The 24652-nt window shown below is 43.8% G+C and overlaps 1 protein-coding gene across 4 annotated transcripts in view; it reads left to right on the top strand.

Moving 5' to 3' along the window:
• The window catches only part of IKZF2 (IKAROS family zinc finger 2), a 109061-nt gene that overhangs the window by 69897 nt on the left and 14512 nt on the right, over positions 1 to 24652 (top strand). For all 4 annotated transcript variants that reach the window (XM_009990826.2, XM_086615358.1, XM_009990827.2 and 1 more), the window contains exon 4: positions 367 to 534. In XM_009990826.2, coding sequence (XP_009989128.2) covers positions 367 to 534 — 168 coding nt within the window. The remainder of the gene's footprint in view (positions 1 to 366; positions 535 to 24652) is intronic.

The raw sequence follows: 24652 nt of genomic DNA, 5'->3' as shown, positions 1-24652 counted from the left end.
CTCATATGGATTGGAATCATGCTAAAAATAAGTGTAAAACCAGAGATAAATACCACGAAGCCATGGTTATGGATCTAAATTTTCAGCAGAGCTCGTCTTTTAGGAAGGCTAAAACCTCCAAGGTAGAGAGCTGTATGAAATCAGACTGCATTTATCATCTCAAGCTGAGGCTGCAGAAGGGAAGAGCCCCAAATCACTACTGGAGGCTTTACTCCTTGTGCAAAAGGTCTCTGACTTTAGCAAGTGAGATGACAGTAGTGGGGACCGTACCTATGTAAGATGGCAGTGTTACAAAGAGTGGGATAACGGGCTCTGTGCATCTTATGATGTTTCTTGACAACTCTTTCCCTTCCATTTCCCTTCCAGGTGAACGCCCCTTCCACTGTAACCAGTGTGGAGCTTCTTTTACCCAGAAGGGGAACCTGCTGAGGCACATCAAGTTGCACTCTGGGGAGAAACCGTTCAAATGTCCCTTCTGCAGCTATGCCTGCCGACGGAGGGACGCCCTCACGGGACACCTCAGGACGCACTCTGGTGAGCCTGCCTTGTCTTCTCCTTCCTCTTGCTTTTTCCTTTGTCATTGCCGTTCAAGTGAAGCAGGTTGTGAAAGTAACCGTGTGTTCCTGGTGGCCCTGGGTCTGTACCATCCTCTTCAGATGGCGCAGCTCTGAACTTTGGGAAAGCCTTGATGTGAATCAGAAAAGTTGTGGTTCAGCCACACCTCTCCTTTTGTGTAACTGAGCTCCTCTGCTGATGCTATCACGTTTCCCTTTGAATATCTCCTTGGGTGTATCCAGGCTTCACTGGCAGATTGTGTTGACACTCTCAGCCCCAAAGTGGCTGTGAAATTCCGAAGATGAAAAGAATAACTGTGTGCTCTTGGAAGCCTGGTTTGCAGTGCATGCCCATTTCTTCAGCTAATAAATGCTGTATGCTGATAGAATTCATAGTTGTTTGTCTCAAAGATCTCCTAATTGCATTTTTGATTCAGTTACATCTTGCCGTAATGTCCTAATTCATGGCAGTCACAGCACTCAGGCTAGAGTAGAAGGTGGCAGAGAGACATTGGGTTTGCCTTGCCTTGCTACTTGATAGCATTATGTCTACATCAAGTCTGCTTGATATAGTTTCTGGATACGTTCTAAAGAAATACCCGTCGCATAACTGCGTGTTAGTAGCCGCGTTGGTAGCCCCGATGATCAAACTCAGACGCGTTTCTAGTCCCTGTACTCTACACCAAGGGGCTGCATTCTGCCCGCTTACTCATTTGTGTAGGACTCTTGAGTAAGACCTTAACCTGCTGCATTTTTTATCTCCCAAGATGTTCAACTTTTGTGTCTGGGCCATTTATAGGAGACTGTTTTTTCATTGTTGAATGAGCAGGGATAATTGGGCTGGTTACAAGTGACAGCATTACAGATGAACTTTTCTGAGGTGTTAGCAAATGTGTGACTACTGAAACACAGTGGTTGAAAGTGCAGCTGCGGACAGAAACTCTGCCTGTGAAAATGTGATCATAGAATCATAGAATGGTTAGGGCTGGAAGGGACCTTCAAAGGTCATCTAGTCCAACCCCCCTGCAAGGAACAGGGATATCTCCAACTAGATCAGGTTGCTCAGGGCCTCGTCCAACCTGGCCTTGAACGTCTCCAGGGATGGAGCATCCACCACCTCTCTGGGCAACCTGTTCCAGTGTTCTACAACTCGCATGGTAAAAAATTTTTTCCTAATATCCAATCTATCATGGAGCTTCCTCACTCTTTATACGCGTCTCTTCTTCTACAGGGTCAGCCTTGTTTTAGTAGAAGTTTCCGTTTTATGAGCATTAGGTTGGTCTTAAGACACCGAGTTGCCTTGATGCTTCCAAGAATCAGAAAGGATAAGCTAGGAAGCTTCTCCATGTAGACTTTGGAGTACGCAGGAGGCTGTATTGATGCGAACACACTGCATGAGCTTCCAAGGGAGTGCAAGTGTGGGACTGGACTGCGAGAGAACTGCTTGAGAGTTGTCAGCTGAGAGGATTTGGTCCGAAAGTCAGAAGGGAAAAATGTCTGTGGAACTGCGAGGTGCGATTTTCACACGTCTGACCATAAACCGTAGTTTCAACTTGAAATTTAGTAAAAAAGAAAACACGATAAAAATATTCACAATTAAAATCAAAAAGGGAGTTGTGACATTACAAAACATGAACGTTGTGGTTGAAGATTGTTTCCATAATATGAATATAGATTTTGTTACCTAGATACAGCCATTGATAGAGATCGTTTGTTATTCCTGTGTGAAAGTACACGGCCGATGTCTCTGCTTTTTGCAGAGGATGAAATGTAAAAGTGGGATTTTCAGAAGGCACTGAAGCTGCTTAGGCACGTGAGTTCCCTTGGTGCTCCTTTCCTACCTGGCTTAGCTGAGCTCAATTTGTAATTTTACGTTTTATTTTCAGTGGAGAAAGTGTCACCTGTCTGAGCAGTCAGCTACAACAGTTTTCAGCAGAGGGCCAGCAGGAGCAGACAAGTGGTCCCACAATACTCTCCAAGGCAATGCTTGGAGTAGCACTTGCAGGTGAAGAGTTAAAAACCTGAGATGTTGCCTTAAAACCTGGTACCCACCTACGCAAAGGTGGAATGCCAATCTGAACATGAGCATGAAAGTTAAGGTGTCTTTTTGTCCCTGTCATATAGGCAAGCTTGGTTGGTTCATGGGTGCGTACGTGAACCTGGTTCATGGAGAAGATAGGTAGATGTTCCCTGGAGACATTAGACAGTTTCATATCAGTGTGCTACACAAGCACTTTCTTCTTTAGTAAAACACGTATCAAATCTGTAAGTACACCTTGAAGGTATAGCAAATCTAGTAAACTTCACTGAATGTTTACATCTTCTGCTATTTCTGACCGTAAAAGAGGCTATCAGATAAAATATAGAAAGAAGAGGTTGAAAACTCTTTCAAAATATGAGACTTCAATCCAGTTTCAATCTGGTACCCTTAATGTCTCAATTGAGGTAAGTCTAGGTTTTTATATTTATAAGAGGAAAGCTCTTTAGGTCAGATCCTCAGCTGATATAGATTGGAATGACATCCCCTGAGCAAGGAAAGTACTGCTGTTTCACACCAGCTGAGAACCTGGCACAAGACTTCATAAATGTAAGACCGATTTCCTCTTTCATGTTGTATGTCCTTTTCCTCCTCAAATAAGAGAGTGCTATTAATCAAAAAAAACCCCAATCTTTTTGCTTTCCAAGAAGGTTTTAAACTACTCGTTTTTTATGGAAGGCAGAGTGTGCAAGAAAGGAATTGAAGAATTTTTTTGTGTTTTTTCCTCCCAGCTAGTTTGATCTGTGAATTTGAAAGCACTTTGTTTGTGTCGCTACTTAGTCAGTTCCACCCTCTCAGTACTACCAATTAGTCAATTTTTCCTGTGCTTAGTGCAGGGTTTTCATACAGTAAGACAGGAAAGGTGAAAAAATAAGGAAATATAATTGCAAACAGAAATTAGCAGAAGCATCTCAGAGGTAGTAACTGAAACTACTATTAACAAAAAATAATTCATGATAGCTTCTCTTTTTTTTTCTTTTCCCTTGCTTTGGATGGATTTTTTTTGTTGTTGTTTGTGCTTTTTAATATTATTTCATATTTATTTGGAAATGTTTCTAGGCATCGCAGTCCACATTTTGCTCCCCTTCTTGTGCAGAATAATATCTTATTATATAAGTGTTCCCAGGATGAGCGGTTACCAAAATATTACTCGGCATCTGTAATGCTGCTGCTGTTTAACCCTAAACAATTAAGGACTTATCTTGCAGGGATTTACTCCTGCAATTATTTACCTTTTACTGACATACGGAGTTCTGATGAACTTTGTGTCTGTATTTTCCTCCCACATGCAGCTTCTTTGATTTCAGGAATATAACGATGCCTTCAGGATATCAGTAGGATAATGCCTGGGGAGAGATTCATGCACAGAATTACACTAAGAGTGGGCATGAGCCTCCAGGTACTTACAGGACTTTCAGATGTTGTTTTCAGAACTAACTCCATAGTTCCACCACACTGATAATACAGGGGAGGTGCCCAACTGGGCTTCCAGGACAGAAGTGTAAAGACAGGCTGTGGAGGACTGGGGCGAAAGTTGGTAGCCCCCTCCTGCAGGATGCGCTTGACAAACCAGTGGGGATTGGCTTTGCCTTGCCTAACTTTTGCTGTTTTTAAAGAGGAGAACATTCAGGCAAAGCTAATCTCTCGATGGCAGTCACAGAGTACCTGCTATCTCATCCTGAGACGTGTCCGTTTTTTCCATCATCTCTAGAATTGCTCAACGAGAATTCTTCCTTCTGAGGGTGGTGAGGCACTGGAACAGGTTGCCCAGAGAAGCCGTGGCTGCCCCATCCCTGGAAGTGTTCAAGGCCAGGTTGGATGAGGCTTTGGGCAACCTGGTGTAGTGGAGGGTGTCCCTGCCCATGGCAGGGGGGTTGGAACTAGATGATCTTTGAGGTCCCTTCCAACCCAAACCATTCTATGAGAAAAAAGGCAGATACAAACCAGATGAGACTAATTCTACTGTAGGCAATTAATGTACAAAAGCGAGACGTTTTAAGGAAGACAGTTGATCTGACAGATCAATCTGATGGTTAAAGCACCTCGACGTTGACCTTTGTACTTCAAAAGATATGACGTACAACCTGGTGCCGCTTTACCCTGAAGAGCCAGGCAGCTTCAGATGGGCACGTAAAATTAGCAGTTCTGTTTTGACATGAATTTCTCTTGTGTCTAAAATGGAGCCAAGTCAGCCCTCCCCTCATAATGCTATTGTGAACATAAATGCTTTGATAGTTCTTAAAATCAAGGCTGCAGCGATGAGCAATCTGGAACAGCCCGTAGAAAACATTTGTGCATTAGTTTTCCGAGCAGGGCTTGGGCAGTAAGCCGTAAATGACGGATAGGATCACTTGCTAAGGGGAAAACAAAACACAGGATAGGTTTTTATTAAGTGAGAACCATCCATCCATCCTTTGCACTAAACAAGGATGGTCCTGTGGGCAAAGCATTTTGTAATTTTTTTTTTTTTTTTTTTTTTTTTTCTTAATTAAAAGACTGTCTCATCATGCATACACACGAACTGGCCACATGAAGCCTTCTCGGGCAACATTGATTCTGGAATTTCCTTATTTTTCTCTTGGCAACTTCGATCACATTCCCTTACTGTGGGAGTATATAAGTGTTATTCATGTATGAAAGCAGTTTTACCGTCTATTTTTTCCTAAAAAAACGGGTAGTCAGATCATTATTTTTCCTGTCACAGAAGCCTTTCCTCATGATACATTTTAAAATTTGTTTCCAAGCTACTTCTTTCCTATTTAAAAAATGCTTTTTTTTTCTTTCCCGTTTTCTACTTTTAACAAGTATTTGCTTCCCTCCCCTTCCTCCTGCATTGCTGCTGCATGTCATTTGTTACTGCCCAGCTCTTCAATTGCACTGAACTAATGGTGTCATTTTATTTGCAAAAGAAAAGCAGTGAAGCATTTGTTTTGAAAAGAAAGGCTCAGGCAAAAACTCCCCAAAGCACAGTTTTAGCAAACTGTGCACCGTGCACAAGATAATCAAAAAGCTAAATGCTCCATTCATGGAAAGGTAGTTTGGTAATTCTTTCCATGTTTCGTGGTTTGAAAGTATCTCTTTCTCACCTCTTCTTCTCCATAAGGACTTTCTTCTCAGCTCCTCCAGTGGGGTGGTGAGCCATTTGAGATATCCTACAGCCTGCAATTGCATGGCGTTTGTCGGCAGAACTGACAAGTGATATCTGTGGCTGCGACCGTGCTTAGAGGCAGAAGGAACCTGGTCCCTAATTCTGATGACATGCCTGACTCAATACGTGTTTGGGAGAGTCATCCCACCTGTGAGTGTCACAGTCCAGCTGAAAAATTGGATGAACAAGCACAATGCTGAAAAACACAGTGCTGCGCATGAAGTCCTGCCTGTCAAAAGCCCATGGGAATTATTGAAAGAGTGGCAAGGATTGTTATTAAGAGGAATGAAGAGTCAATGTGTTAAACTGCATTTTTCATCTTGAAGAGACTTTTACCACTATTAACATCTCTGCTCTCAAAAGGCCCAGTATCTACTCTGTAACCATGTTTTTGAGGATGGGAACATCGTAATTAGAAGAATCTTGGGACCTGAAATTCTCATTACACTCTGAGCTGGACTGACTGAAATGTGTTGTGAATGGGGAAAACAAAAATTTAAATGTGAACAAGCAGGATACTATCTGTGAAAAAGGAAGCAAGTACGTGAAGAGTCGAGGGGATATTTTGCATGCAAATCCCAGTTCTGCCAATAGGTTAGCAAACAGCATCTTCCCTCAGTTGTGATGAGCCGGTGGGCATTTATTCTGTTGATCTGATACTTAGAGCTCTATTTAATCAGGCAGAGCTGCTCTTCCTCTCAGGTTTTCTTACGCTGTTTCAGTTAAACTCAGTGGAATTAACCTCGTCACAAAATAATTTTGTGTTTTTCTTATCGGACTCCAGGTTCCAAACTGTTATTAGTATGTACACAATACTTGCAGCAGCTCTGCTTTCTCATTAATGCTTCCAGTACCTAGAGGCCTTTGCTCTGTGTTGTGGAGTGTCTAAAATCTCCAGTGTTCTGCTTTCCATATCGTTTGCATATGTGTTTTTGGAAGGTAAGATCAAAATGTATACAAGGGTAGGAGTTTGGTATGCCAGGTCTTTCATCCCCTCAGCATCTTTATTTAAAGTTTAATCCTCTGTAGAGCCAACTTGTATCTGATGCTTTGCTAAAGCCCCATCTGAACCTCATCCTTGAAGTGGTGAGGTTCTCTTCACCTCTAGAGCACTACTGCGACAAGTAGTGTGAAAAGATCATCTTTTATATACTCAGAATTATCTCAGCATACAAGCTTGGTCATGCTAAACCTCTTCTACAGATCATAATTATCACTGAGAAACTGTCTTTGATTTAAAGATGCTGTAGGATCATGATCTTTCTGGAAAAAGTACATTTAGGCTTTGTTTTCGGGGAAACTTGTGAAAAGATATGGTTCCACCCAAAGCAAGAAGTGTTCACTTTTTGCTTGTTGGACTCTTGAAAGTCTTGAAATTCCATAAAGATTCATTCCCCCTTATCTGCAGTAGTTATGGATGAATCTTTGACTGTTTGACCCAGCAGATCTGTTTCCAACAGATGAGACAGAGAAACAGGAGAAGTGGTCCTGGCGAGCAAAGGCAGATGTGCTGTGTACCACCAGCCTCGTGAATGTCTCTCTTACGTTTGGGTATCAGCATTTTTTCCATTCTCTGCCGCCCTCTCTGGGGTGTGTGATTGAGATGACAGGAGAACAGCCACTGCGTGGCTCCTTGCTTCTTGGGGTGGTGCCCTGCTGTAAGCAGGAGGTGGGCTGTTCCTTCAGTGCTTGGGGGCTGCCTGTGAATTGGCTCAACTTCCAGGCAGCGACGAGAGACATCAACATCATGGGAGTATCCTCGTTCTAAATATTGGTTCACAGCAAGATTAGTAGGTGCTGAGATTTATTGTGGTATCTGAGAGAAGTCTTGTGCCTTCTGCTACATCTCTTAGTGGAACATGGCCTTGCAATGTCTCTGCCACCTGCAGGTCTTCCAGCAAGTCCTCTGCTCTTCAGCATTGAGAAGGGGGAGAGCAGGTCTGGAGGGAGGTTGCATTGTCTCCTCCTTTCTCTGATCATCCAAGTTTCCTCTCCTTAATGAGGCAGGGTGGCAGAATTGTGTAGTTGGTGTCAGGTTAAGTCTCTGGACCCCTGGCAAGGAAGAGTTTTGTGTTAAGGCAGGAGGTCCTTCATCCCAGAATGGGGAAGATTACTAATACCCCAACACTGCAGCTTCACCATGAGGGGAAGTTTCCCCAGGGCAGATTTCAGTTCTGCAGTGCAACAAGGTGCTCACAAGGAGGGGATGGGGCGTCCTTGGCCCCTTTCTTCAGACCTCCTGAACTTACTATCGCCTTATCCATAAAGGTCAGACAGCATCACAGTACTTAGAGGTAACAAGGTCCGTGTTTAGACAGCATCATCGTGGTGTAAGATTCACATGGGATCATCCCCTAGTTCCTTTCTTCCTGTTGAATGCCTGTGCGAAGATGGAAGCGTGTGTTTGGGCCGGGACTGCTGATGTCCAGTGTTCTGCATGTTTTCCGTCTCCCCTCCATGTTAGCAATTCGCATCCTGGTGTCATCACCCAGATTCTGTCCCTTTTTTTGTTGCCTCAGGCCATACACAACCAGAACCAAGCACCTAGTCCTGCCCTATTGGGCTCTTGTTTGGAGAGGAAACGGACACTTCGCTGCTGGGTGTTGCCAATTCGTAGGCCAGAGAGATGTCCTGCTTTGGAGGAGCAAACGAGACAGTGACTTTCTTTTTCCTCTGGGCTTTTATTCTGCCACAGTGCTATATGTGGGATTCACTGGCATCGAAAAAGCAGATGAATGTGATAAGACTTCTGCGTGTAGAGCAGCAGCCCTAAACAGCATGCCTAACCTGTTTTTTAAACATCCAGAGAGACTGTTTCTATCACCTCCCTAGGGAGACAATTCCACTTCCCATCTGCTTTTTATAGCTGTGCCTCTCATCCTGATATTTAACCTAAACTATCCTTTCTTTTGCTGCAGATTATTGCTCTTCCTAACACTGTCTTCTGTGACTGTGAGTAATTCCTGTGCTCAGTTTACACTGTGATAGGCTGTAGTCATATGTCTGGCATTGATTCTGTTCTAGTCTGTCTGTATTTTCCAATCCTCCTGTCTCTTTTTTTATTACTAATTTTGGATTTTTTTGCTACTCTTATTCACTCATTTATGAAGGACCTAAATTGCAAAGTCATTTTATGCTTCAGAAACACGGGCCAGTACAGACGCAGACCTCATAACCTCATCTCTGCCTCTGTTGCCTGTCAGTGAAATCGAAATAAAGAACGCTTCTCGACCTTCTCTTGATGGTGAGAGGGCAGGATGCACAAACAATTGCAAGACACACGCATATTTCTGCAACGAAGGTCGTGTGAGTACGTAGCAGAGTATTCCAGCACTGCTGGTGCCCCTGCTGTATAGCATTGCATATTATCTTCTTAGTTTTACTTAGCCTTTGTGCAATAGTGAAATGAGATAATTACTAAGTGGAAGGAATAATAACTTTGTATTGTTACCATAACCACTGAGGTATTATACCCTGATACCGGCGTGATTATCTTAGACACAATAGTAAGGTGATTATCAGTAATGCTAAAGGACTTACTACTTAGCCTGCAATTTTTGCATCTTATTTCTTTTATGAACCCTATCTATTTCATCAGCTCAAAGCCTGTGTGAAGTGGGTATGTGTTGTTGCCTCGTTGTTTCCCATTTTTCAGTGATGGGAAAAAAACCCTATGAGACCCACTTTGCAAATTCCGGTAGCTTCCTGTGAGTTACTTGTCTTTCTGCACTAGAACTGCTACGGACAGGCTGGCAGATAAGGGTCTAGTAGCTTAGATTTTTAAAGATGTGTAATCCCTTTGCTCCTTTAAGTTAAGGGATTTCTTCACAAATCCAGTATTTTTATGCTCGGATCGGCATGTGGACGTACAAAATCGGAATTTAAGGTGCAGCTGTAAACACAGGCGTTGCACAGCCAAGCTCCAGATCATCTTTGGGAGCTGGGTGTCTCATTGCATTAGAATAAGCTTGAGGGACGTGGTGCAGTGCATCAGGAGTCCTCCTGCTCCAGAGGCAGCCTTCTGAGGTAGCTGCAGTGGTTTTTGCAGAACAGAGATCCAAGAGCTGACTGAGAGCTTTCTCGTGCACTTGAGAATAGAACACCGTTTTGACTTGACAAAGCCACGTTTCAGTGAAACCAAGACCGCTTCTTGCACGTACTCTGTTTCAGCAGCAAAATACCACAGCAGCTCTAAGGAGGAAAAAAGTGAGGTAGTTTCTTTTCCCCCCTGAGAAAAGTATTTTCAAGGGCAAAAAAAGCTTTTGCCTATTGCCTTGGAGGAAAGGAGATCCAGCGTTTGGAGCTGACCTTTGTTGGTTCTTGAAGGAGTTTGTGAAACTTTTCAGCCCGAGAAAGCTGGAGCTTGGAATCAAACGGTGGTTTGAGGCCATCTTTCACAGCTATCGCAGAGCTGTTTTATGGGGCAGTGCGAAATGGAGAACCGCCACTGACATTTTTGATAATATACGAGTGCTATAAGGTGTAAGAGAGGTATTTTTGCCATCTGGAAAGGAAGCCAAGAGAAACTAAAGGGAAAAAAAATAAGCCAGTTAACACCATGCCATAGCAGAGCTGCAGAAAGCTGCTACTGATATATTCTCCTGAGCTCTCAGCAACCTGTAATTATGAATTGGCTTACAGCTAAGATATTGATGGATATCACTCAAGAAGGAAAATGAGAATGTCTAGATTTTTTTGCAGTGAACCTCTACTGAACTCTGTGTGACTCTCCTCCTATTTATAACCCTGTGTGAAGTTCAAGGAAACTTGTCCCGGAGGTTTCCCATGAGAGGGAACTATGTTTTTACCTGACTAAAGCTCTCTGGATATTTTCCCATTTTTTTATTTGATCTGAGTGTGAACTTTCCCCACCCTCTGCCCCTCCTTCCTTTCTGGAGTGGTTAGCGAGGTCGATTACAGCCAGGATTATTGCACAAGAGATGCCAGTTGCACACATGTTTTGCATAACTGCGCGGTGCTGATTTCAGACAGGGTGCCCCAAGTTCCCTCCGTGCCTTGCAACAGAGAGACAAGATCTCTTGTCTTCATTCCTGAAGCTGGAGAAATGCCGTGGAGGCCCAGGCTATTGAAACTTCGACAGGGAGCACCTGGCTGGGACGCTCCCTGACCTCGCTGTTATCCGTACGCTGCAAAGCACTCGCTTTTGGAACAGCCTCCGCTTAACGGTTGTTTGGGCTTTTTGGATTAAATACATGGGAATCGCCGTACCTCTTTGGGAAGCGCTGTGAGGGATCAGTGGGGGCAGTGTAATTCAGGAGGATTTTCAGTGCAAGGCAACAGCCTTTTCCCGGGGTGCTGCTGCTGTCCGGAGATTCCTCCTGCTCAGAGAGCCGGATACTGTATTGAGGATGGGGGAATATGTTCCCCAAGCACATGTCCCTTCCCTCCCTTCCAGTGAGACAGGCGTGAACGCTCCCGCGTGCTCTGAGATGGTCGAGGGCCCATGGGGAGGATCCTGACCGGAAAAATTAACACAAGCTCATCCTAGTGCTAATTTTGGGGCCGGTTCACCATGGCTTTTGTCTTCAAAGCGCTGAGGTCTGCTTGGTTTTGGTGAGAATTAGAGACTCTGACAGTCTGGGCATTAGCCTGTGTTTCTGTCCCTTTTTCTGGGAAATTGGTACTTTCTTCCTCCTGCCTTTTCAGTTTGGAGTGGAAGTGCAGGACAGCACAGAGTCTCCCGGCGCAGGGCTGTTCTGAGCTGCCGACGGCACTGTGCTGTATCGTGGCATCGAGCTGGTCTCACAGGTAGGCAGAGCCCAGGCTATTTAAGGGCTTTGGGCTTTTCCTAGAAAATAAATCACATGCAAAGGATACGCTGCTGAGAATCCGATGATGAAATTTTTATATAGAAAAGCGGCATGGGCCGTAGACTGACTCTCACTTGGATACCCTTCGTGTGCGTGCATTTTGCTCGTCTCCTTGGAGACGGTGGCTTGTCTGAGAGCAGCCAGCCTTGGCTAGGAGAGGCCTGACATTTCTGGTTTGTGGGATGAAACTGTGCTGCTGAATTTTCCAACAACCACAGAGGCACGATTTGATACAAGCACAAGCAGCTCTGCACACGGTTATTGCGTGGGCACCTTTCTCTAATACTTCTCTGGGGACACCACTCGAGTCCCTGGTGTGGAAGATGGGTTCAAAGGTCTTTGAGGAGAGCCTAGCGATCCCTGTCCCTCGGATATCAGAAACGTTTGAGAAATTTCTCCCCTCCCTTTCCTTCTTCCGAAGAGCTGAGTCAGCTGGACTGGCATGTCTGGAACTCTGTGGCACGGCGAGCAGGCAGCCTGCCAGCTGCATTACACACCGCATCCAAAGGAACACGTCACTCTCCTCTCTCTCCTTTTTTATTTTTTTCTCCTCCTCCCTTTGCAATCTCCACCCTCTCCCTTTTATTTTTCCTTGTTGATCCGTGTAGGTGAGTCAGAGAAACCTGCTTATCCACAACCTGTTTCTTCTTGCCAAATCCTGGAGCAGCACTCCCAGTTCTTGTTAGGTGTCAGGAATAGGTTATGAAAACAAAAACTGATACAGGCAGCGATCTGGGTATAGAGCACATACTGTAAATGAAAAGTAAATGCACAGTGAATGCGCCACTTAGAATGTGCTCCTAATAGAGTGATGTCTCTTGTAGGAGGCACTTTATTCTGTGATTCATATATAGTGTTAGTTTTCTTCCAGTAAAACACCAGGATGGAACAGCAAAATGATTTAAGACATAAGTAAGAGCACATTTAGGGAGAAAAGCTGTCTTAACTCCACTGGATTTTAAAACAACAGCAGAGTGGAAGATTTCCAGTAGCAACATAGGTGGTTCATAAAAGTGTTTTTTTTGAAGAAAATGACTGAGCTTTTCATATCGGTTGTAGTTGTCCTAATCTGAAGAAACTGCATTGAGATTGGCATGGTTCCCCAGAGTTTATGCTATTGATGTGTTTCTAACCCTAGGAATTAAAAAGATCATGAATCTGGATCCCCCAGATCATAGACACTTACAAATGAGGAGAGTCAAAGGTGATAAATTGACCTTTAAATTTACCTTATGATATGTATTTTGTGAATGGGGAAGAGGGTGAGAAAGCATACAAGCTAACTTTTCTCTTTGGTCAACTGGCTTCAGGAGCTGGAGATGAAGGAAAGCGTAGTATCACATCTGACTTAAGGTGAAACTGCAGGTGTTGGTAACGCTGTAGGATCAGGTCTGTCTCAATATCCGTAGCTACTTTTCCATCAGCCAGCATCAAAGGATGGAGTTTTGGCATGGTTTTTTTTAATCAAGCTGCTCAGCTTCAAAGAATAGATCATCCACCAGGAAAAGCACTTGGTTTGACTTTTACATGTCACAGTAAAACATCCACTTTAGCTATATTGTGAAAAATGTATCCATTATGTTCATATCATTAGTCTTCTACAAGCATTGAGTTTGTCCCAAGAGCTAATGATGAGCCAGCTTCAGGAGATTGCAAGTTTTGGTTGAGATGTATGGGATTTCTGCCTTGATCAGCATGAAGTCCAGGACCAGTGTGACCTGGCTGGTGTACAGTCGCTGGGATAGGATCGCATCATTTGTGAAGAGAAGGTAGAGGGCTGTTTTGTGTCAGGTAATATATAACTCATCATGAGAGACAGTCATTTCTCAGAGAGTTCAAGCCCAAGACGAGGAGACAATAAGGTTTATTGCCCAGCTACCTTCTGCAGAGGATGAGCCTAGAGTACAGACAGAAAGGGACTTGACAAAGGCATTCAAGACATCAGTGTCACAGATGGGAAAGAACTCAGATGTCCTAAATCCTTGTCTGCTGACTCGGTTACAAGATTCTACACACAAAAAGAAAAAAAAAAATAGATGTAAGACAATGAGGAAAAGAGATTTTTCTTCTCCTAGGTAATGAGAAATTAGAAGATTTACACCCTTTTGCTCTTGATTCAGACTTCTCAGAAAAATCACCTATTTTAAATAGCCTAGTGGAGTCTTCAGTATGAACTTTTATCTTAGTGTTGGGTGTTTTTTTCCATCAAGGAATGCAGTTAAGCATGTTCAGAGTTTCCTAAATTCCCTGTGTTTACTGGAGACCTTTAAAAAGTATTTCTGGATGTTTAGAGAGCTCTATTTTGTGTTCTCCAACTTTTCTGTCTTTGCTTTCAGCCCAAGCAGTTGCTTTTTCTTTCCTTCTTTTCTTTTTCTTCCTTTTGGTTTAATTTCACAGTAATATTTAATTTCCTTTCATTTCGTCTGCCCGCCTTTCAGTCATGATAACAGTTTCTGAATCTATCCAGGGCTTGTAGTGCAAAACTAATCGCACCAAAAAAGAAACGTACTAAAACCTTAAATCTTTCCTCCTTCCCTCCCTTCTCATTCTCTCCACTGAGCAAACCTAAAAAATCTTGAGTTTTAGGAAGTGCTCTGGAACTGTCGTTATTTATTTTTCCTGTTTCCGAAAAAAAAAAAAATACAGCTAGGAAACATATTGAGGCTGACAGGAATTGCTGAATTTTATTACTCCAAAAAGATTAATGTAGCTTCAATGTCAGACATAGACACTTGATGTAGAGGTTCGCACTAGAAGAGAAGCTGTCCGGTATCCCAGATTCATCTCTCAGAGTTAAGTGATCCCATCATCCTTTAAGACACACCTTTGCTCTTAATTTTTGTTGTGCTGAGAACTGTTTTCATACAAAATGGTCCTGACTTCCCCCTGCCAAATACTATGGCTAATTTTGAACATGGAGCAGTGAAGACCCCAAGTGTTGGTGATGAATGTGGTGGGGAAAGGGGACATCTGTCCAGCCCTGGTAGCAGCAGATGCGTTTGCCTTGTTGAAACTGGGAGTAAATGTTCTGGGTGTTGGGAAGAGCATTTGGGAGCAGAGAGGTGGCCCAAAAAGCCTCATCCTGGAGGAGCCCTTAGTGCATGGGATTTTCCGAAGTATGCAGTACAGCTCGGCTCATTGCTGTCTGCTTGAGAAAAGTCCCACCCTTATTTTGAGCTCCTCTGTAACCTTGGTGGTAAATATATATGTTGTCAGGCAGAGAGCAACAGGAGGAGATAGGAAAATGGCATAAGTAAAAGGAGACAGTCAGCTCTTTTGCTGTTTGACCTCATTTGACATCTGTGCAAGACATGACAAAACTACATGCTTGAGCAGCAGATCTTTACGAGGGTAACACAAAGGCATGGGCCACACTGGTTCTTGGGCAGTAAGGAAAGTATGAATAAAAATGCTCATGTCCCAAGGGAGCCCATTAGTTTCACAGCCTGACCTGTTTTTGGAAGCGAGGTTTCCTTCGCTGCTGGCCTTGATCAAAATAACTGAAAACTCCCAACTTCAGTGATTGAGAAAAGAAGAGAAGCTGTCAATATTATTCCTCCCGTGTCACTATTATCTTCATGACAGCTTGTTGTTAGTAGTCTGTTTCCAAAACTTTGTTTCTGACAGTGACAAGAAAAGGGGAAACTTACTTATGTAAAGGGAAACTGGAGCGTGTTCTTACGATCTCCTAATATGAGATATAGAATTGGAATGTGCCAGGTGCTAAAAGAAATAGTTTTTCCTCGTGCAGGAGCATGTAGGTGGAACGGTGGAACTCATTGCCACAGGATAAGAAGAAATGAGCTTGATTTAAGGGCTTGTTCAGTGGTTTTGTGCAGGAGAAATCTATCTAGTGCTATAGGGAAAGTGAAATGTCATGTATTCTCTCTCCCTTTGTTTATACAGTATAAAATAACTGGTAACACTGTGTTTGGCACTGCTTGCTCCAAATAATTCATAGATTCTGTTGGCTTTGTAATGCTAAAGGTCTTCTGCAAGACGCACAAGGGGTCTGCACTTGGAATAAATATAAACTGTACGCAGCTGATGTAAATTGACTTCAGGGTATCACTTCCATTGGTACCACCTGCAAATCTGGCCCAAAGCCTACATCTGTTTTACCCAAAGGGGGAAAAAACCACCCCAAAACAAACAAAAGCCCTTCTCAGGGGAGTGTTTGTCCAGCAGCATTCCTGATCTGCACCGAGGTACCCACACCCTGTGCTGCATGTGTGAGCTGTTCCTCACCGCCTGCAGTCGGTCGCCGCGGAGCTCGGCTGGTGGTGACGTGTGGATCTCCGGTCACCTCCTTAAATTCCTGCTGAGCTCTGGCACTGATGGGGAGTAGACAGGACAGGGCAGAGAAGAACAGCAGACCGACTTAAACTTGTTTTCATTTTTCTTGCTCGCTGTGTTCCAGGAGCAGGGTTAAAATGAAGGAGAAGCCAACGAGCACGTTTTGGAAGGTTTGTGGTGTGAACCAGTTAATGCTCCGCTTATCGAGTCAACTTGACTATAATGTTAGAAGTCTGAAGTGGAGTGGGAAGTACAGAGTCGGTACATAGAGTTAAGGTTTAACCTCTGTCTTAAGCTGCTTCCCACCCACATCCAGATAGGGAGGAGGCTGCTTTCCAGAGTCACCTCTCGTGTTCCTTGCAGGGCCTCTCCCCCCTTAAAAGTAAGCTGCGGTAAACCTGGCTGCCTTTAAGCAATTTTGAAGCTGGCTGGGTGATAAAACATCCAGTTATTTTGTGGACTTCCTGGGTTTTGTTAGTTTGTCTCTCCACCAGAGTGCTGTTAAACAAAGTCCCTTTTTAATAATATTTAACCATTTCGGCGTCAGTGTAAAATTCCTGGGAAGCCCACCAGTGCCCGGGGTGCATGGAGGACTGGGACGTACTGGTAGAGGACAAGGACAGAGCACCCGGCTCGGTGGCCTCACAGCACTGAAAATCACAGTGCAGATTGTTTGCACTTGAGATTTTCAGATACAGGTGAGGAGATGTGGGAGCTCCGTTGCCCTTAATATAAACCAAAAATGAGTGTCAAGTGCCATTTGCCAGTTTTGAAGCTTTTATATTGAAGGAAATAAAGGTAAGGCAAGAGAAATACATGAGCAGAGCTTCTGCCTGTTACAATATATGTTACTTGGGACACAGAATTGGAGCAAGTATCTGTGAATTTCATCTTTTTCAGAACTAAACGCGACATTAGTGTCCTTATCTGTGTTTTTCTTGATTTACTACATAATTTATTTGCGTGGTTTCATGTAGACAGGTACGTTTTCCTTCATTTTTCACACGTGCATAGATACAACACACCAACCTACAAAGTGAACTGTTTGTCTTCTGTGCTGCAAAGGAAGAAAACGGGGTGTAAGATTCTTGCTTTTCTGTTTGTAATTATTTAATGGGTTGCTGCGAGACTGCGGCAGGAGCCCTGCAAGTATCTGGACGGTTAGGGGGATTTCAGTAATTCTGTGACTGTGCCAATGAAACAGGAGTGAGTTTGTTTGTTTGTTTGTTAAACTTCTGGCACAAAAACGCCACCTACTTATTTATAACCCTTGTGGCAGATTGGAACATTGTTTTATCTGTAAAATCCCGCAGATCAGTTAATAAATAAACACAATCTGATGAATCAGATCAAGTAACAGAGCCACCAGTAGCTGCAAGATAAATCGTAATAAAGTTTATTACTACTAAAGTAATAAAAGGCTGCAGGCGGAAGCATCTTGAAGGTACAAATAAGGACCCCAACCCCTTGGCTGTTGTACATGAACACTAATGTTTACTGGTTTACACTAGATTCTGACTGTGTGCTTTGTACACACAGAAGGTGTAAATGCCTGAAAGTTTCTCCTGAATAGTGTATTTACTTGTTCTCCACGCGTGCGTGCGCGTTTTTGTGAGTCCGTTCTAGACAAAATGTAAAACAGATGAAGTCCTCAGAGTTTCTGTATAATCTGGTGTTTAATCCTGCTTGCCCCAGAGGATCAAGGGAGGACTGAACACTAGTACAGTATTTCACTGCTAGCCACTTATTTTACGATACCGTAAACAACTGGCAGGTAGATGCAGGTGTCAGGCTGCTGGTTTGTGCCCTGGAGATATTTATAGGAAAGGCAGACGTGTCTGGAAAACAAAGGGTGTGTAGGTGCAGTGTTTGGCCATTGTTTTCCTGCGTGCTGATACACCACGAGTATCTGGTGGTGTTTCACTGCTAGCTGTGTAGGGCTACTGCGATAGCACGCGGCGGTCGTCGGCAGAAATAACCGATCGTCCACTGCCGCTGTGCAGAAAGTCCGGACAAGCCGTTCTGAGTTTGCTGGGAAGCTGACAAAATGTTCAACAGCCACGTGTGTATCAATAGGCAATTGGGAATAATCAGTGCTCAGAGGCATTGGGCCACGAGGTCGTGAAGTGAGTCAAGTGCTCTGTTTCAAGCTGCAGGTCAAGAAAGTACTAGTTGCTTAACGGCATGTGCGTGAACTTCTACTGTTGTAATGCTGCATTTTGCTTTTTGAACTTTTTGAGGGGTCCAGAGTGTCAAGAAACCTTTTTAAGCACAGATCTAGCTGTGTGGTCTCCTCCTAGTGAGCTTGTCCTTTACCACGTAACCTCATGGACCCTAATACTTGGCCCAAAATATGGACCAAATAATCTACAAAGTGCTTGTGGAATGGAGACATCACAACTCCATGAGGTCCCGCAAAGTACCTGCATCCCATGGAACGTACCCCAGGTTTTGCTGCCTCTGCTTGGACTGGCAAGCATTAAAAGATTAAGGCAAAGTTTTCATTATGTGGTTAAAGTTGGTTCTTTCTGAAAATCAGACTGCTTTAAGATGTCACAGGTCGGGCGCTCAGAAGCAGAGGTACTTGACACGGCGTGTTGCAGATCTGTGTGTTGGTGTGCTCCAACAGCCTGGAGCCTTTTTAGATGTTTACATGTTGTGACTTCTGCATGCAGGTTGTCTTGGACAACCTCGGGTTAGCTGTGGGACTTGCTGTTATTTCTGAACTCCACTATATACCAATTATTGTGTGTGTGTAATCTCCCAGGCAAAAAAAAAAAAAAAGGCAACAAATCAAAGAGCCCCCATGAATTTCAATGAACACATTTACAGTCATTAAGCACAGCAGCGAGATACAGCATCGGAGTGGGAGGCAGTTTCCTTTGCAAAGCTGCGTGCTGCTCAGAGCCAGCATGGGCTTAGGTCTCACTTGAATTTTTTTTTTTGTGATTAATTCGTTCAGGGGTGATTAATTCGTTCATGTAAATATTTTTGTATGTGAAGCTTTGAGCTAGGCAGCTCTAGAAGAGCCAAAGTGTGCTGTTTAATTACAGAGGGAACCAGAGGGACCATGTGTCACCTCTCTGCCAAAACCTCAGCGCTGCCTCGGCCCTCTCCGGCTCCGACAACTGCTTCCTCAGGGAAGCTGGAGGTGGGAAGGACCGCAGCAGCTATTATATCCACCTTTCTGTGGCTATTGCATGCTCTTTTTTTTTTTGTCCTGGGGGATGTTAAGTGTCACCAAGCTCAGGGGCATTTTGCATTTCCCTGGGCTGACCGTTTCACCGTGCCTGCAAGTTGCCTCATATGCCACCTATTTTTTTCCTGATTTGATTTTCTTATTCCTGCTTGATCCTCTACTCTGCGCCATCCTAAGTGTCTTCTCTCGCCCTTTAACGTTCACTCCCCCATCTAATAAAATCACAGTGTATTATTAAGACCTTAATTTCTCAGTGGAGATATGGGCTGTATTTTTCTGTGTCTACCTACTTGTGTGAGCTTCACCAAATTAGCCTCCGTACCTCTCGCAAAGCACATGAATTCATTTACATGCTGCGAAGAAGGGAATTATTACCTTAATCATACGTATGAATAATTGAAGCACAGGAAATCGGAATAACTTGCCTGCAGTCACAGAATTTGTAGCGTAACTAAGAGTTGAACCCCGCGCTCCCCAGTCCCAACCCAGCACCTTAATCGTATTTCCTACCTCTGTGTTAAAACTGATCTTACTGAGATAAGTCCCGTTCAAGGCGAAGGGTTACTTTGTGGTTGGCACCGTGTGACTGCAGAACAGCTCCTCTCTCCCCCAGCAGTTTCCAGTTTTAGGGAAGAAAGAAGGAATAATGAATTAATACTGGTTACGATTGTGACAGACAATTCTGCAACCTCACTGAGAGGTGTAAGTATCAGCCCAAAAAAACATTTTAACTTCTTCGATGCTGCTTCAGAAGGTTTCAGTTGGAGAGTACTGGGGTTTCCTCCGGCTCCAGGGTGCTAGGGGCCAAGTGGGAGTTCAGATTTTACAGAAATAAGTCATGCTTGGTGCGCTGCTATCAGAGGGACCTCCTCAGACCGAGAGTAGCTACGTCAGATGGCCACTTAGTTTAGAAATCTTGGCTGGCTTCCCTTCCAAGGCCCTGGTGGAGCAATAATGCGAGAATAATAAAAGTCTGGTACAAAGCTTGGTGGAAAGTCTCTACTCCTTGGATTGGGCTGACGTACGTCGCACGGCCGTAGTAATGCCCTTTCCTGTGTGATTGGGTCACGTGAGTTGAGCTGTTGCAGGGACTCGGAGCATGGGCAGGTGGATGGGAAGGAGCTCAGCTCTGCGCTGCTGGCAGAGGAGAATGTGGTACCCGAAACAGGGAAATGGAGTAGTTAATCCTGACTGCTAGAACCAGTGCGTGTTTTGTTACTGGTCTTAATGGAGGCAGGATTTTAGCTCGGTCAAGTGCATCGTTGCCTTAACCTGTTCTATAAGCCTTTCTCACGTTATATGCTTATGGCAAGGTATTACTTGGGATGCCTTGTTATTTCCCTTTGACTTACTTTATATTCTGCTGTGCACTCCCATCTCTTTTGAGAACAAAATGCTGCACGAATGCCTTACGGGCTCTTTCTCTTTCACTGACCTTTTTTTATGACTTTAAAGAAGTTTCCCTAGGCCCAAGTCTGCTTTCTGTCTTGAATATTGACCTTAGAGTTTCACCACCTCATTGTCGCTGCACGCAGACTTCTCAGCTATCAAAGTTCACCCACAGGACTCAAAGTATTCCTAACTCAAACATCTTGCCTTTTATGTCTTCCTCCTCTTCCCCCTCCTCCCTCCACATAACCATTTCAATTTCACAAGCAGACTCCGTTTCCCTGTGAATTTCAACGAGTGGTCTACCTGTTTCATGGTAAAAATTGTACTTCAAATTTAAATGTATTTTTCACTGTGACTGTCATAATATTTTCCATTTGAGGCTGAGACTCCACTGTGGGTTTTCTGTGCCACATTGTCATCTGCACGAATCTGAGCTTAAACGCGTGGAAATTCTGACATTTTAGTAAGAAATATAAAGTGTTTTTTTATATTCTCCAAGTTAGCTGTTTCGTAGGTATGGCCGCTGGGTTTTGCCCAGTGCCCTGGTCTTTCCCAGTTCAACAACAGATCGAAGATTTCTCAAGATTTTGGGCTTGTTTGCGTTTATTGTATTGTGTCATTTCTATGAGAATGAGTGATGGTAATTTTTTATCTGATTGCTTACCCCAAAAAGGTGGTAAAGGAATAATTACCCCAAGCCAGGGATTTCCAGACTGACGTTGCTTGGGTGCCACTACCACTGGCAGAGGTGGTTACGTACAATGCCAACGTGGTGTCCTTGTACTGTGGTCTTCAGTGAGGATCTCAGAGAAGGCCACTTCATGCCAAGGAAGCTGAGCCAAACTTCGAGTGCCCTCACAGTGAAAATGGCTCTATGGAAATGACTCCGTGGTGGAAAGAGCTGCCTTCAGTGGGGGCTTGGAGAGGGTTTTGGTAGGCTTATAGCACTGTTGAACTCTTTGCCTTCAAGTCAATGGCCTATAGACCAAGACTGCTTGTGCCCAGTAGTGCAAGCCACATGTTTTGGGGGCAAATTTTGGCTATGAATGTTTACCTACTACACAGTATTTGACAAAGGCTGAAATCTCTCTTGGCAGTCGGGTGGCTTTATACAGTGGTTTGTTATGTGGAACAAAGTATGCTGTTGAGGAGATCACCGGAATTGAATTCTCATGTACACTTTTACGTCTTTCTGTTGGGTAACATGAAATATGGAAAAATGTACACCCACTGGCAACGTTCACGTTCACAAATATGTTTTTTTTGTCATCAGTTACTTTGAGAATACGAGGGGAAATCTGAAGCTATTTCAATGACCTGAGGTTTGTCAGAACAACAAGGTTTCTAAAATCCAGACCGTAATTGCTACCCGGGCTAGCTGCACCTCTTCCCAAATGGGCTGTGAGAATTGCTGGTGACACAAACTGCTGCCATCAGAACCGATTCCGTTCTGATCTGACCTGATCAATTCTGCTGCAACCCAAGTCACAGTCACTTTGTATAATTTTATAGTATAAATAAGATTTTACATGTGTGGGGCTGTGATACGATTGCATCCGTAGAGCAAGGGGGACAGAATTTGGAAATGAACCCAAGGGAGTTGTAGTTGATTCCACTCAACCGGAGCTTACAAACTTCGTTCTTCACAGATGTGTCTGAGCAGCTTCCAGTTATGTATTAGACAACATGACTAACATTTCATAGAATCTTAGAATGGTTTGGGTTGGAAGGGACCTTAAAGATCATCCAGTTCCAACCCCCCTGCCGTGGGCAGGGACACCCTCCACTAGATCAGCTTGCTCAAAGCCTCCTTTGTCACATGTTGTTTATTCCCTTATCTCCTCCCCAGAGGAAGGAGCCTGTGTGCTGGAGTATTTCTTTCCTTGGGGAGTTACGTTCCTCAAATCTCATATTGCGTGTAGAAATCGGGCCGTTACCATTAGCTTTTATCATCTCTATGAACCTTGAAATTTGATGGAATTTGGATAGCAGACCATCATTGGAAAAGCTCGGCCTTGTTGCGTGTGAATAGTTCGCGAAGTTGTTGCAATGCAGGTAGTAAATGTTTGGAGAGGTGTAGTACCAACTGGTTTTTGGTTGTTGAATCAGTTTTTTGTTCTGCGAGCTTGTAGGGGAATATGTTTCTCTCTGCCAAATGATAATATATTTAGTTGGAGCTACCTCTGGAATAGCTGAAAGTAGTCATCCCTTTTCCTTGTGTCTTACAGTTGATCTGAGTTGCTCGATAACCTGGTGTGGCCAAACCTGGTGGGCTGTTTCAGCCCTGCTTCAGCTCAGTTAACTTAATCCCTTCAATCGCGTTGGATTTTTTGTGATCGGACACCAAGTTAGCTTCTAATAAGGCTGCCAGACTGACAGGCATTGATGCCATCTAGGTGCATGACGGAGCATTGTAATGGTGATGATAAAAGTCTTTCCATCCTAGGGAGCTGCCAGTCTGTTTTCCTGAAGGTGCTTCCAGAATGAGACAGCTGGTGTATGTTTAAGAGCTGAGGCTTGATCCAGCTCGTTCACATCAGGGGCAATTACTCTGGGAACGATAATGAGCCTCACACTTGGTCTCCACTGAGATTCCCAGTACCAATGCCAGTTACAGCAACAGCGTAAGCTAGCGAGCAGAAGGAAATAAAGACCACAGCAACTGTCTGGCTGAAGACACAATGCTTTCTTGAGGATAAGCCTTACCTCTCTAAATAAAGAGAAATAAATCCCCAGTTTGGACACTTATTAAAAGCAGCTTTTTTTTTTTTCCTCGGTGGAGAACTTGGTTGTGTCACTGAACTGCACACACAAACATATTTTTTGAGAAAAACAGAAACTTTCTGCAAGCATGGAGGCACGGGCTTTTTCGTCTTCCATCATATGGGTGAGGTGGGGCACACACTGGGGTATATGCTAGTCCTGCACCAGAGAATTTCTCTCACTCTGGGTCGTTGATGATTGGGGCTTCGGCCCAAACACAAGGAACCCTCTGCCTGGCTTCTCCTTGGCTACGTGTTTCCTCCTTGCAGTTTCCCCTGTATTTTCCCATCCTAGTGGTGACGGTGCATTTTGGCTACAATTAATACGGCTTGGATTTCATTAAGTAAATGACCATGGAAAGCTTTCAATGTTGGGACAAACCCAACAGAAACACTTATATTATCCAACAGAGGACGTTCTCAATTTCTTTGGCCGGAAACCGAAATTCTTGCCTAAGATTTTCAAAACTCTGTAAGTTGTTTGACCTTCCCTATCTCTCAGCCAGCTCTGAAAATCGCAGCCGGTGGTGTTTTACTAGACTTGCAGTACTGACTTAATAGCTCTTTAGTTATTACAGGATAAATGTTGATGTTGTACAAGTTTAAATTATATTAAAAACCTTTATTAGCACGGCTTGGCAAAATACACTTCTGGCTAGCTTTCTGGCCTTGGGTTAGGCCGTTCTTGTGGTTTCTTAATGACATGCTACGAAAGGGATATACTTTAGGAGAATCTGGTGCCAGGTTTTGCATGTATTAAGGAGCATTTGCCATTTGTTCATAACGCTGCTGAGTGAAGCAAACAAAAAAAATATTTAAAAATTGGAGTTATGTCTTGTGTTCATCTGGCTTCATTTTAATTGTACATTGTCTTTTATATTTTTAATATATGTATATTTATATTGTATATATTTTAATATTATCCAGTTTTTATGAGTTACTGATGACAGCTCAGTTCTGGCATGTAACAGCGCTGTTACCCAAGTTATTTTCTGTTGTCTTTTCTTTTCCAACCTTCCCTTAGCAATTTTGGCAAAGCTGCCTCAACGAAAGAACTCCTCTGGGCCACGTAATGGATTTCCCCACAGTTGGGAGCAGAATTAGGCCACTGGGGCAGCCCGTTTTTGTGAAGGCAACTGTTCGTACCGTGGGCAAAACGTCTCAGAAGTTTCTTTCCCACGAGACTTGGTGGCACACAGGCAGTGCTGGGGTGTGATTCAGCTGTTTGGTTTGTTTTCCCCTTTTGTCATCTGTTTATTTGCTTTGCGACCAACAAGTCCGCCTCTTTTTCCTTCTGCTGATGCTGCGCGTTAGTGTGAAAAACGGATGGGGTGAAGTACCCGGCGGGTGGGAGGAGGTGTGTGTGGTGGGAAAATGGGGCTGGGAAAAAGCTCTGGCACTTGAGTAACCTTTCTTAGGTGTCTTTCCATTG

This window comes from Tauraco erythrolophus, chromosome 8 (genome assembly GCF_009769465.1).
Source record: "Tauraco erythrolophus isolate bTauEry1 chromosome 8, bTauEry1.pri, whole genome shotgun sequence".
Classification (NCBI taxonomy): Eukaryota; Metazoa; Chordata; class Aves; order Musophagiformes; family Musophagidae; genus Tauraco; species Tauraco erythrolophus.
Note: the sequence above shows the minus strand (reverse complement) of the source record. Positions and strands in the feature narration are given on the sequence as shown.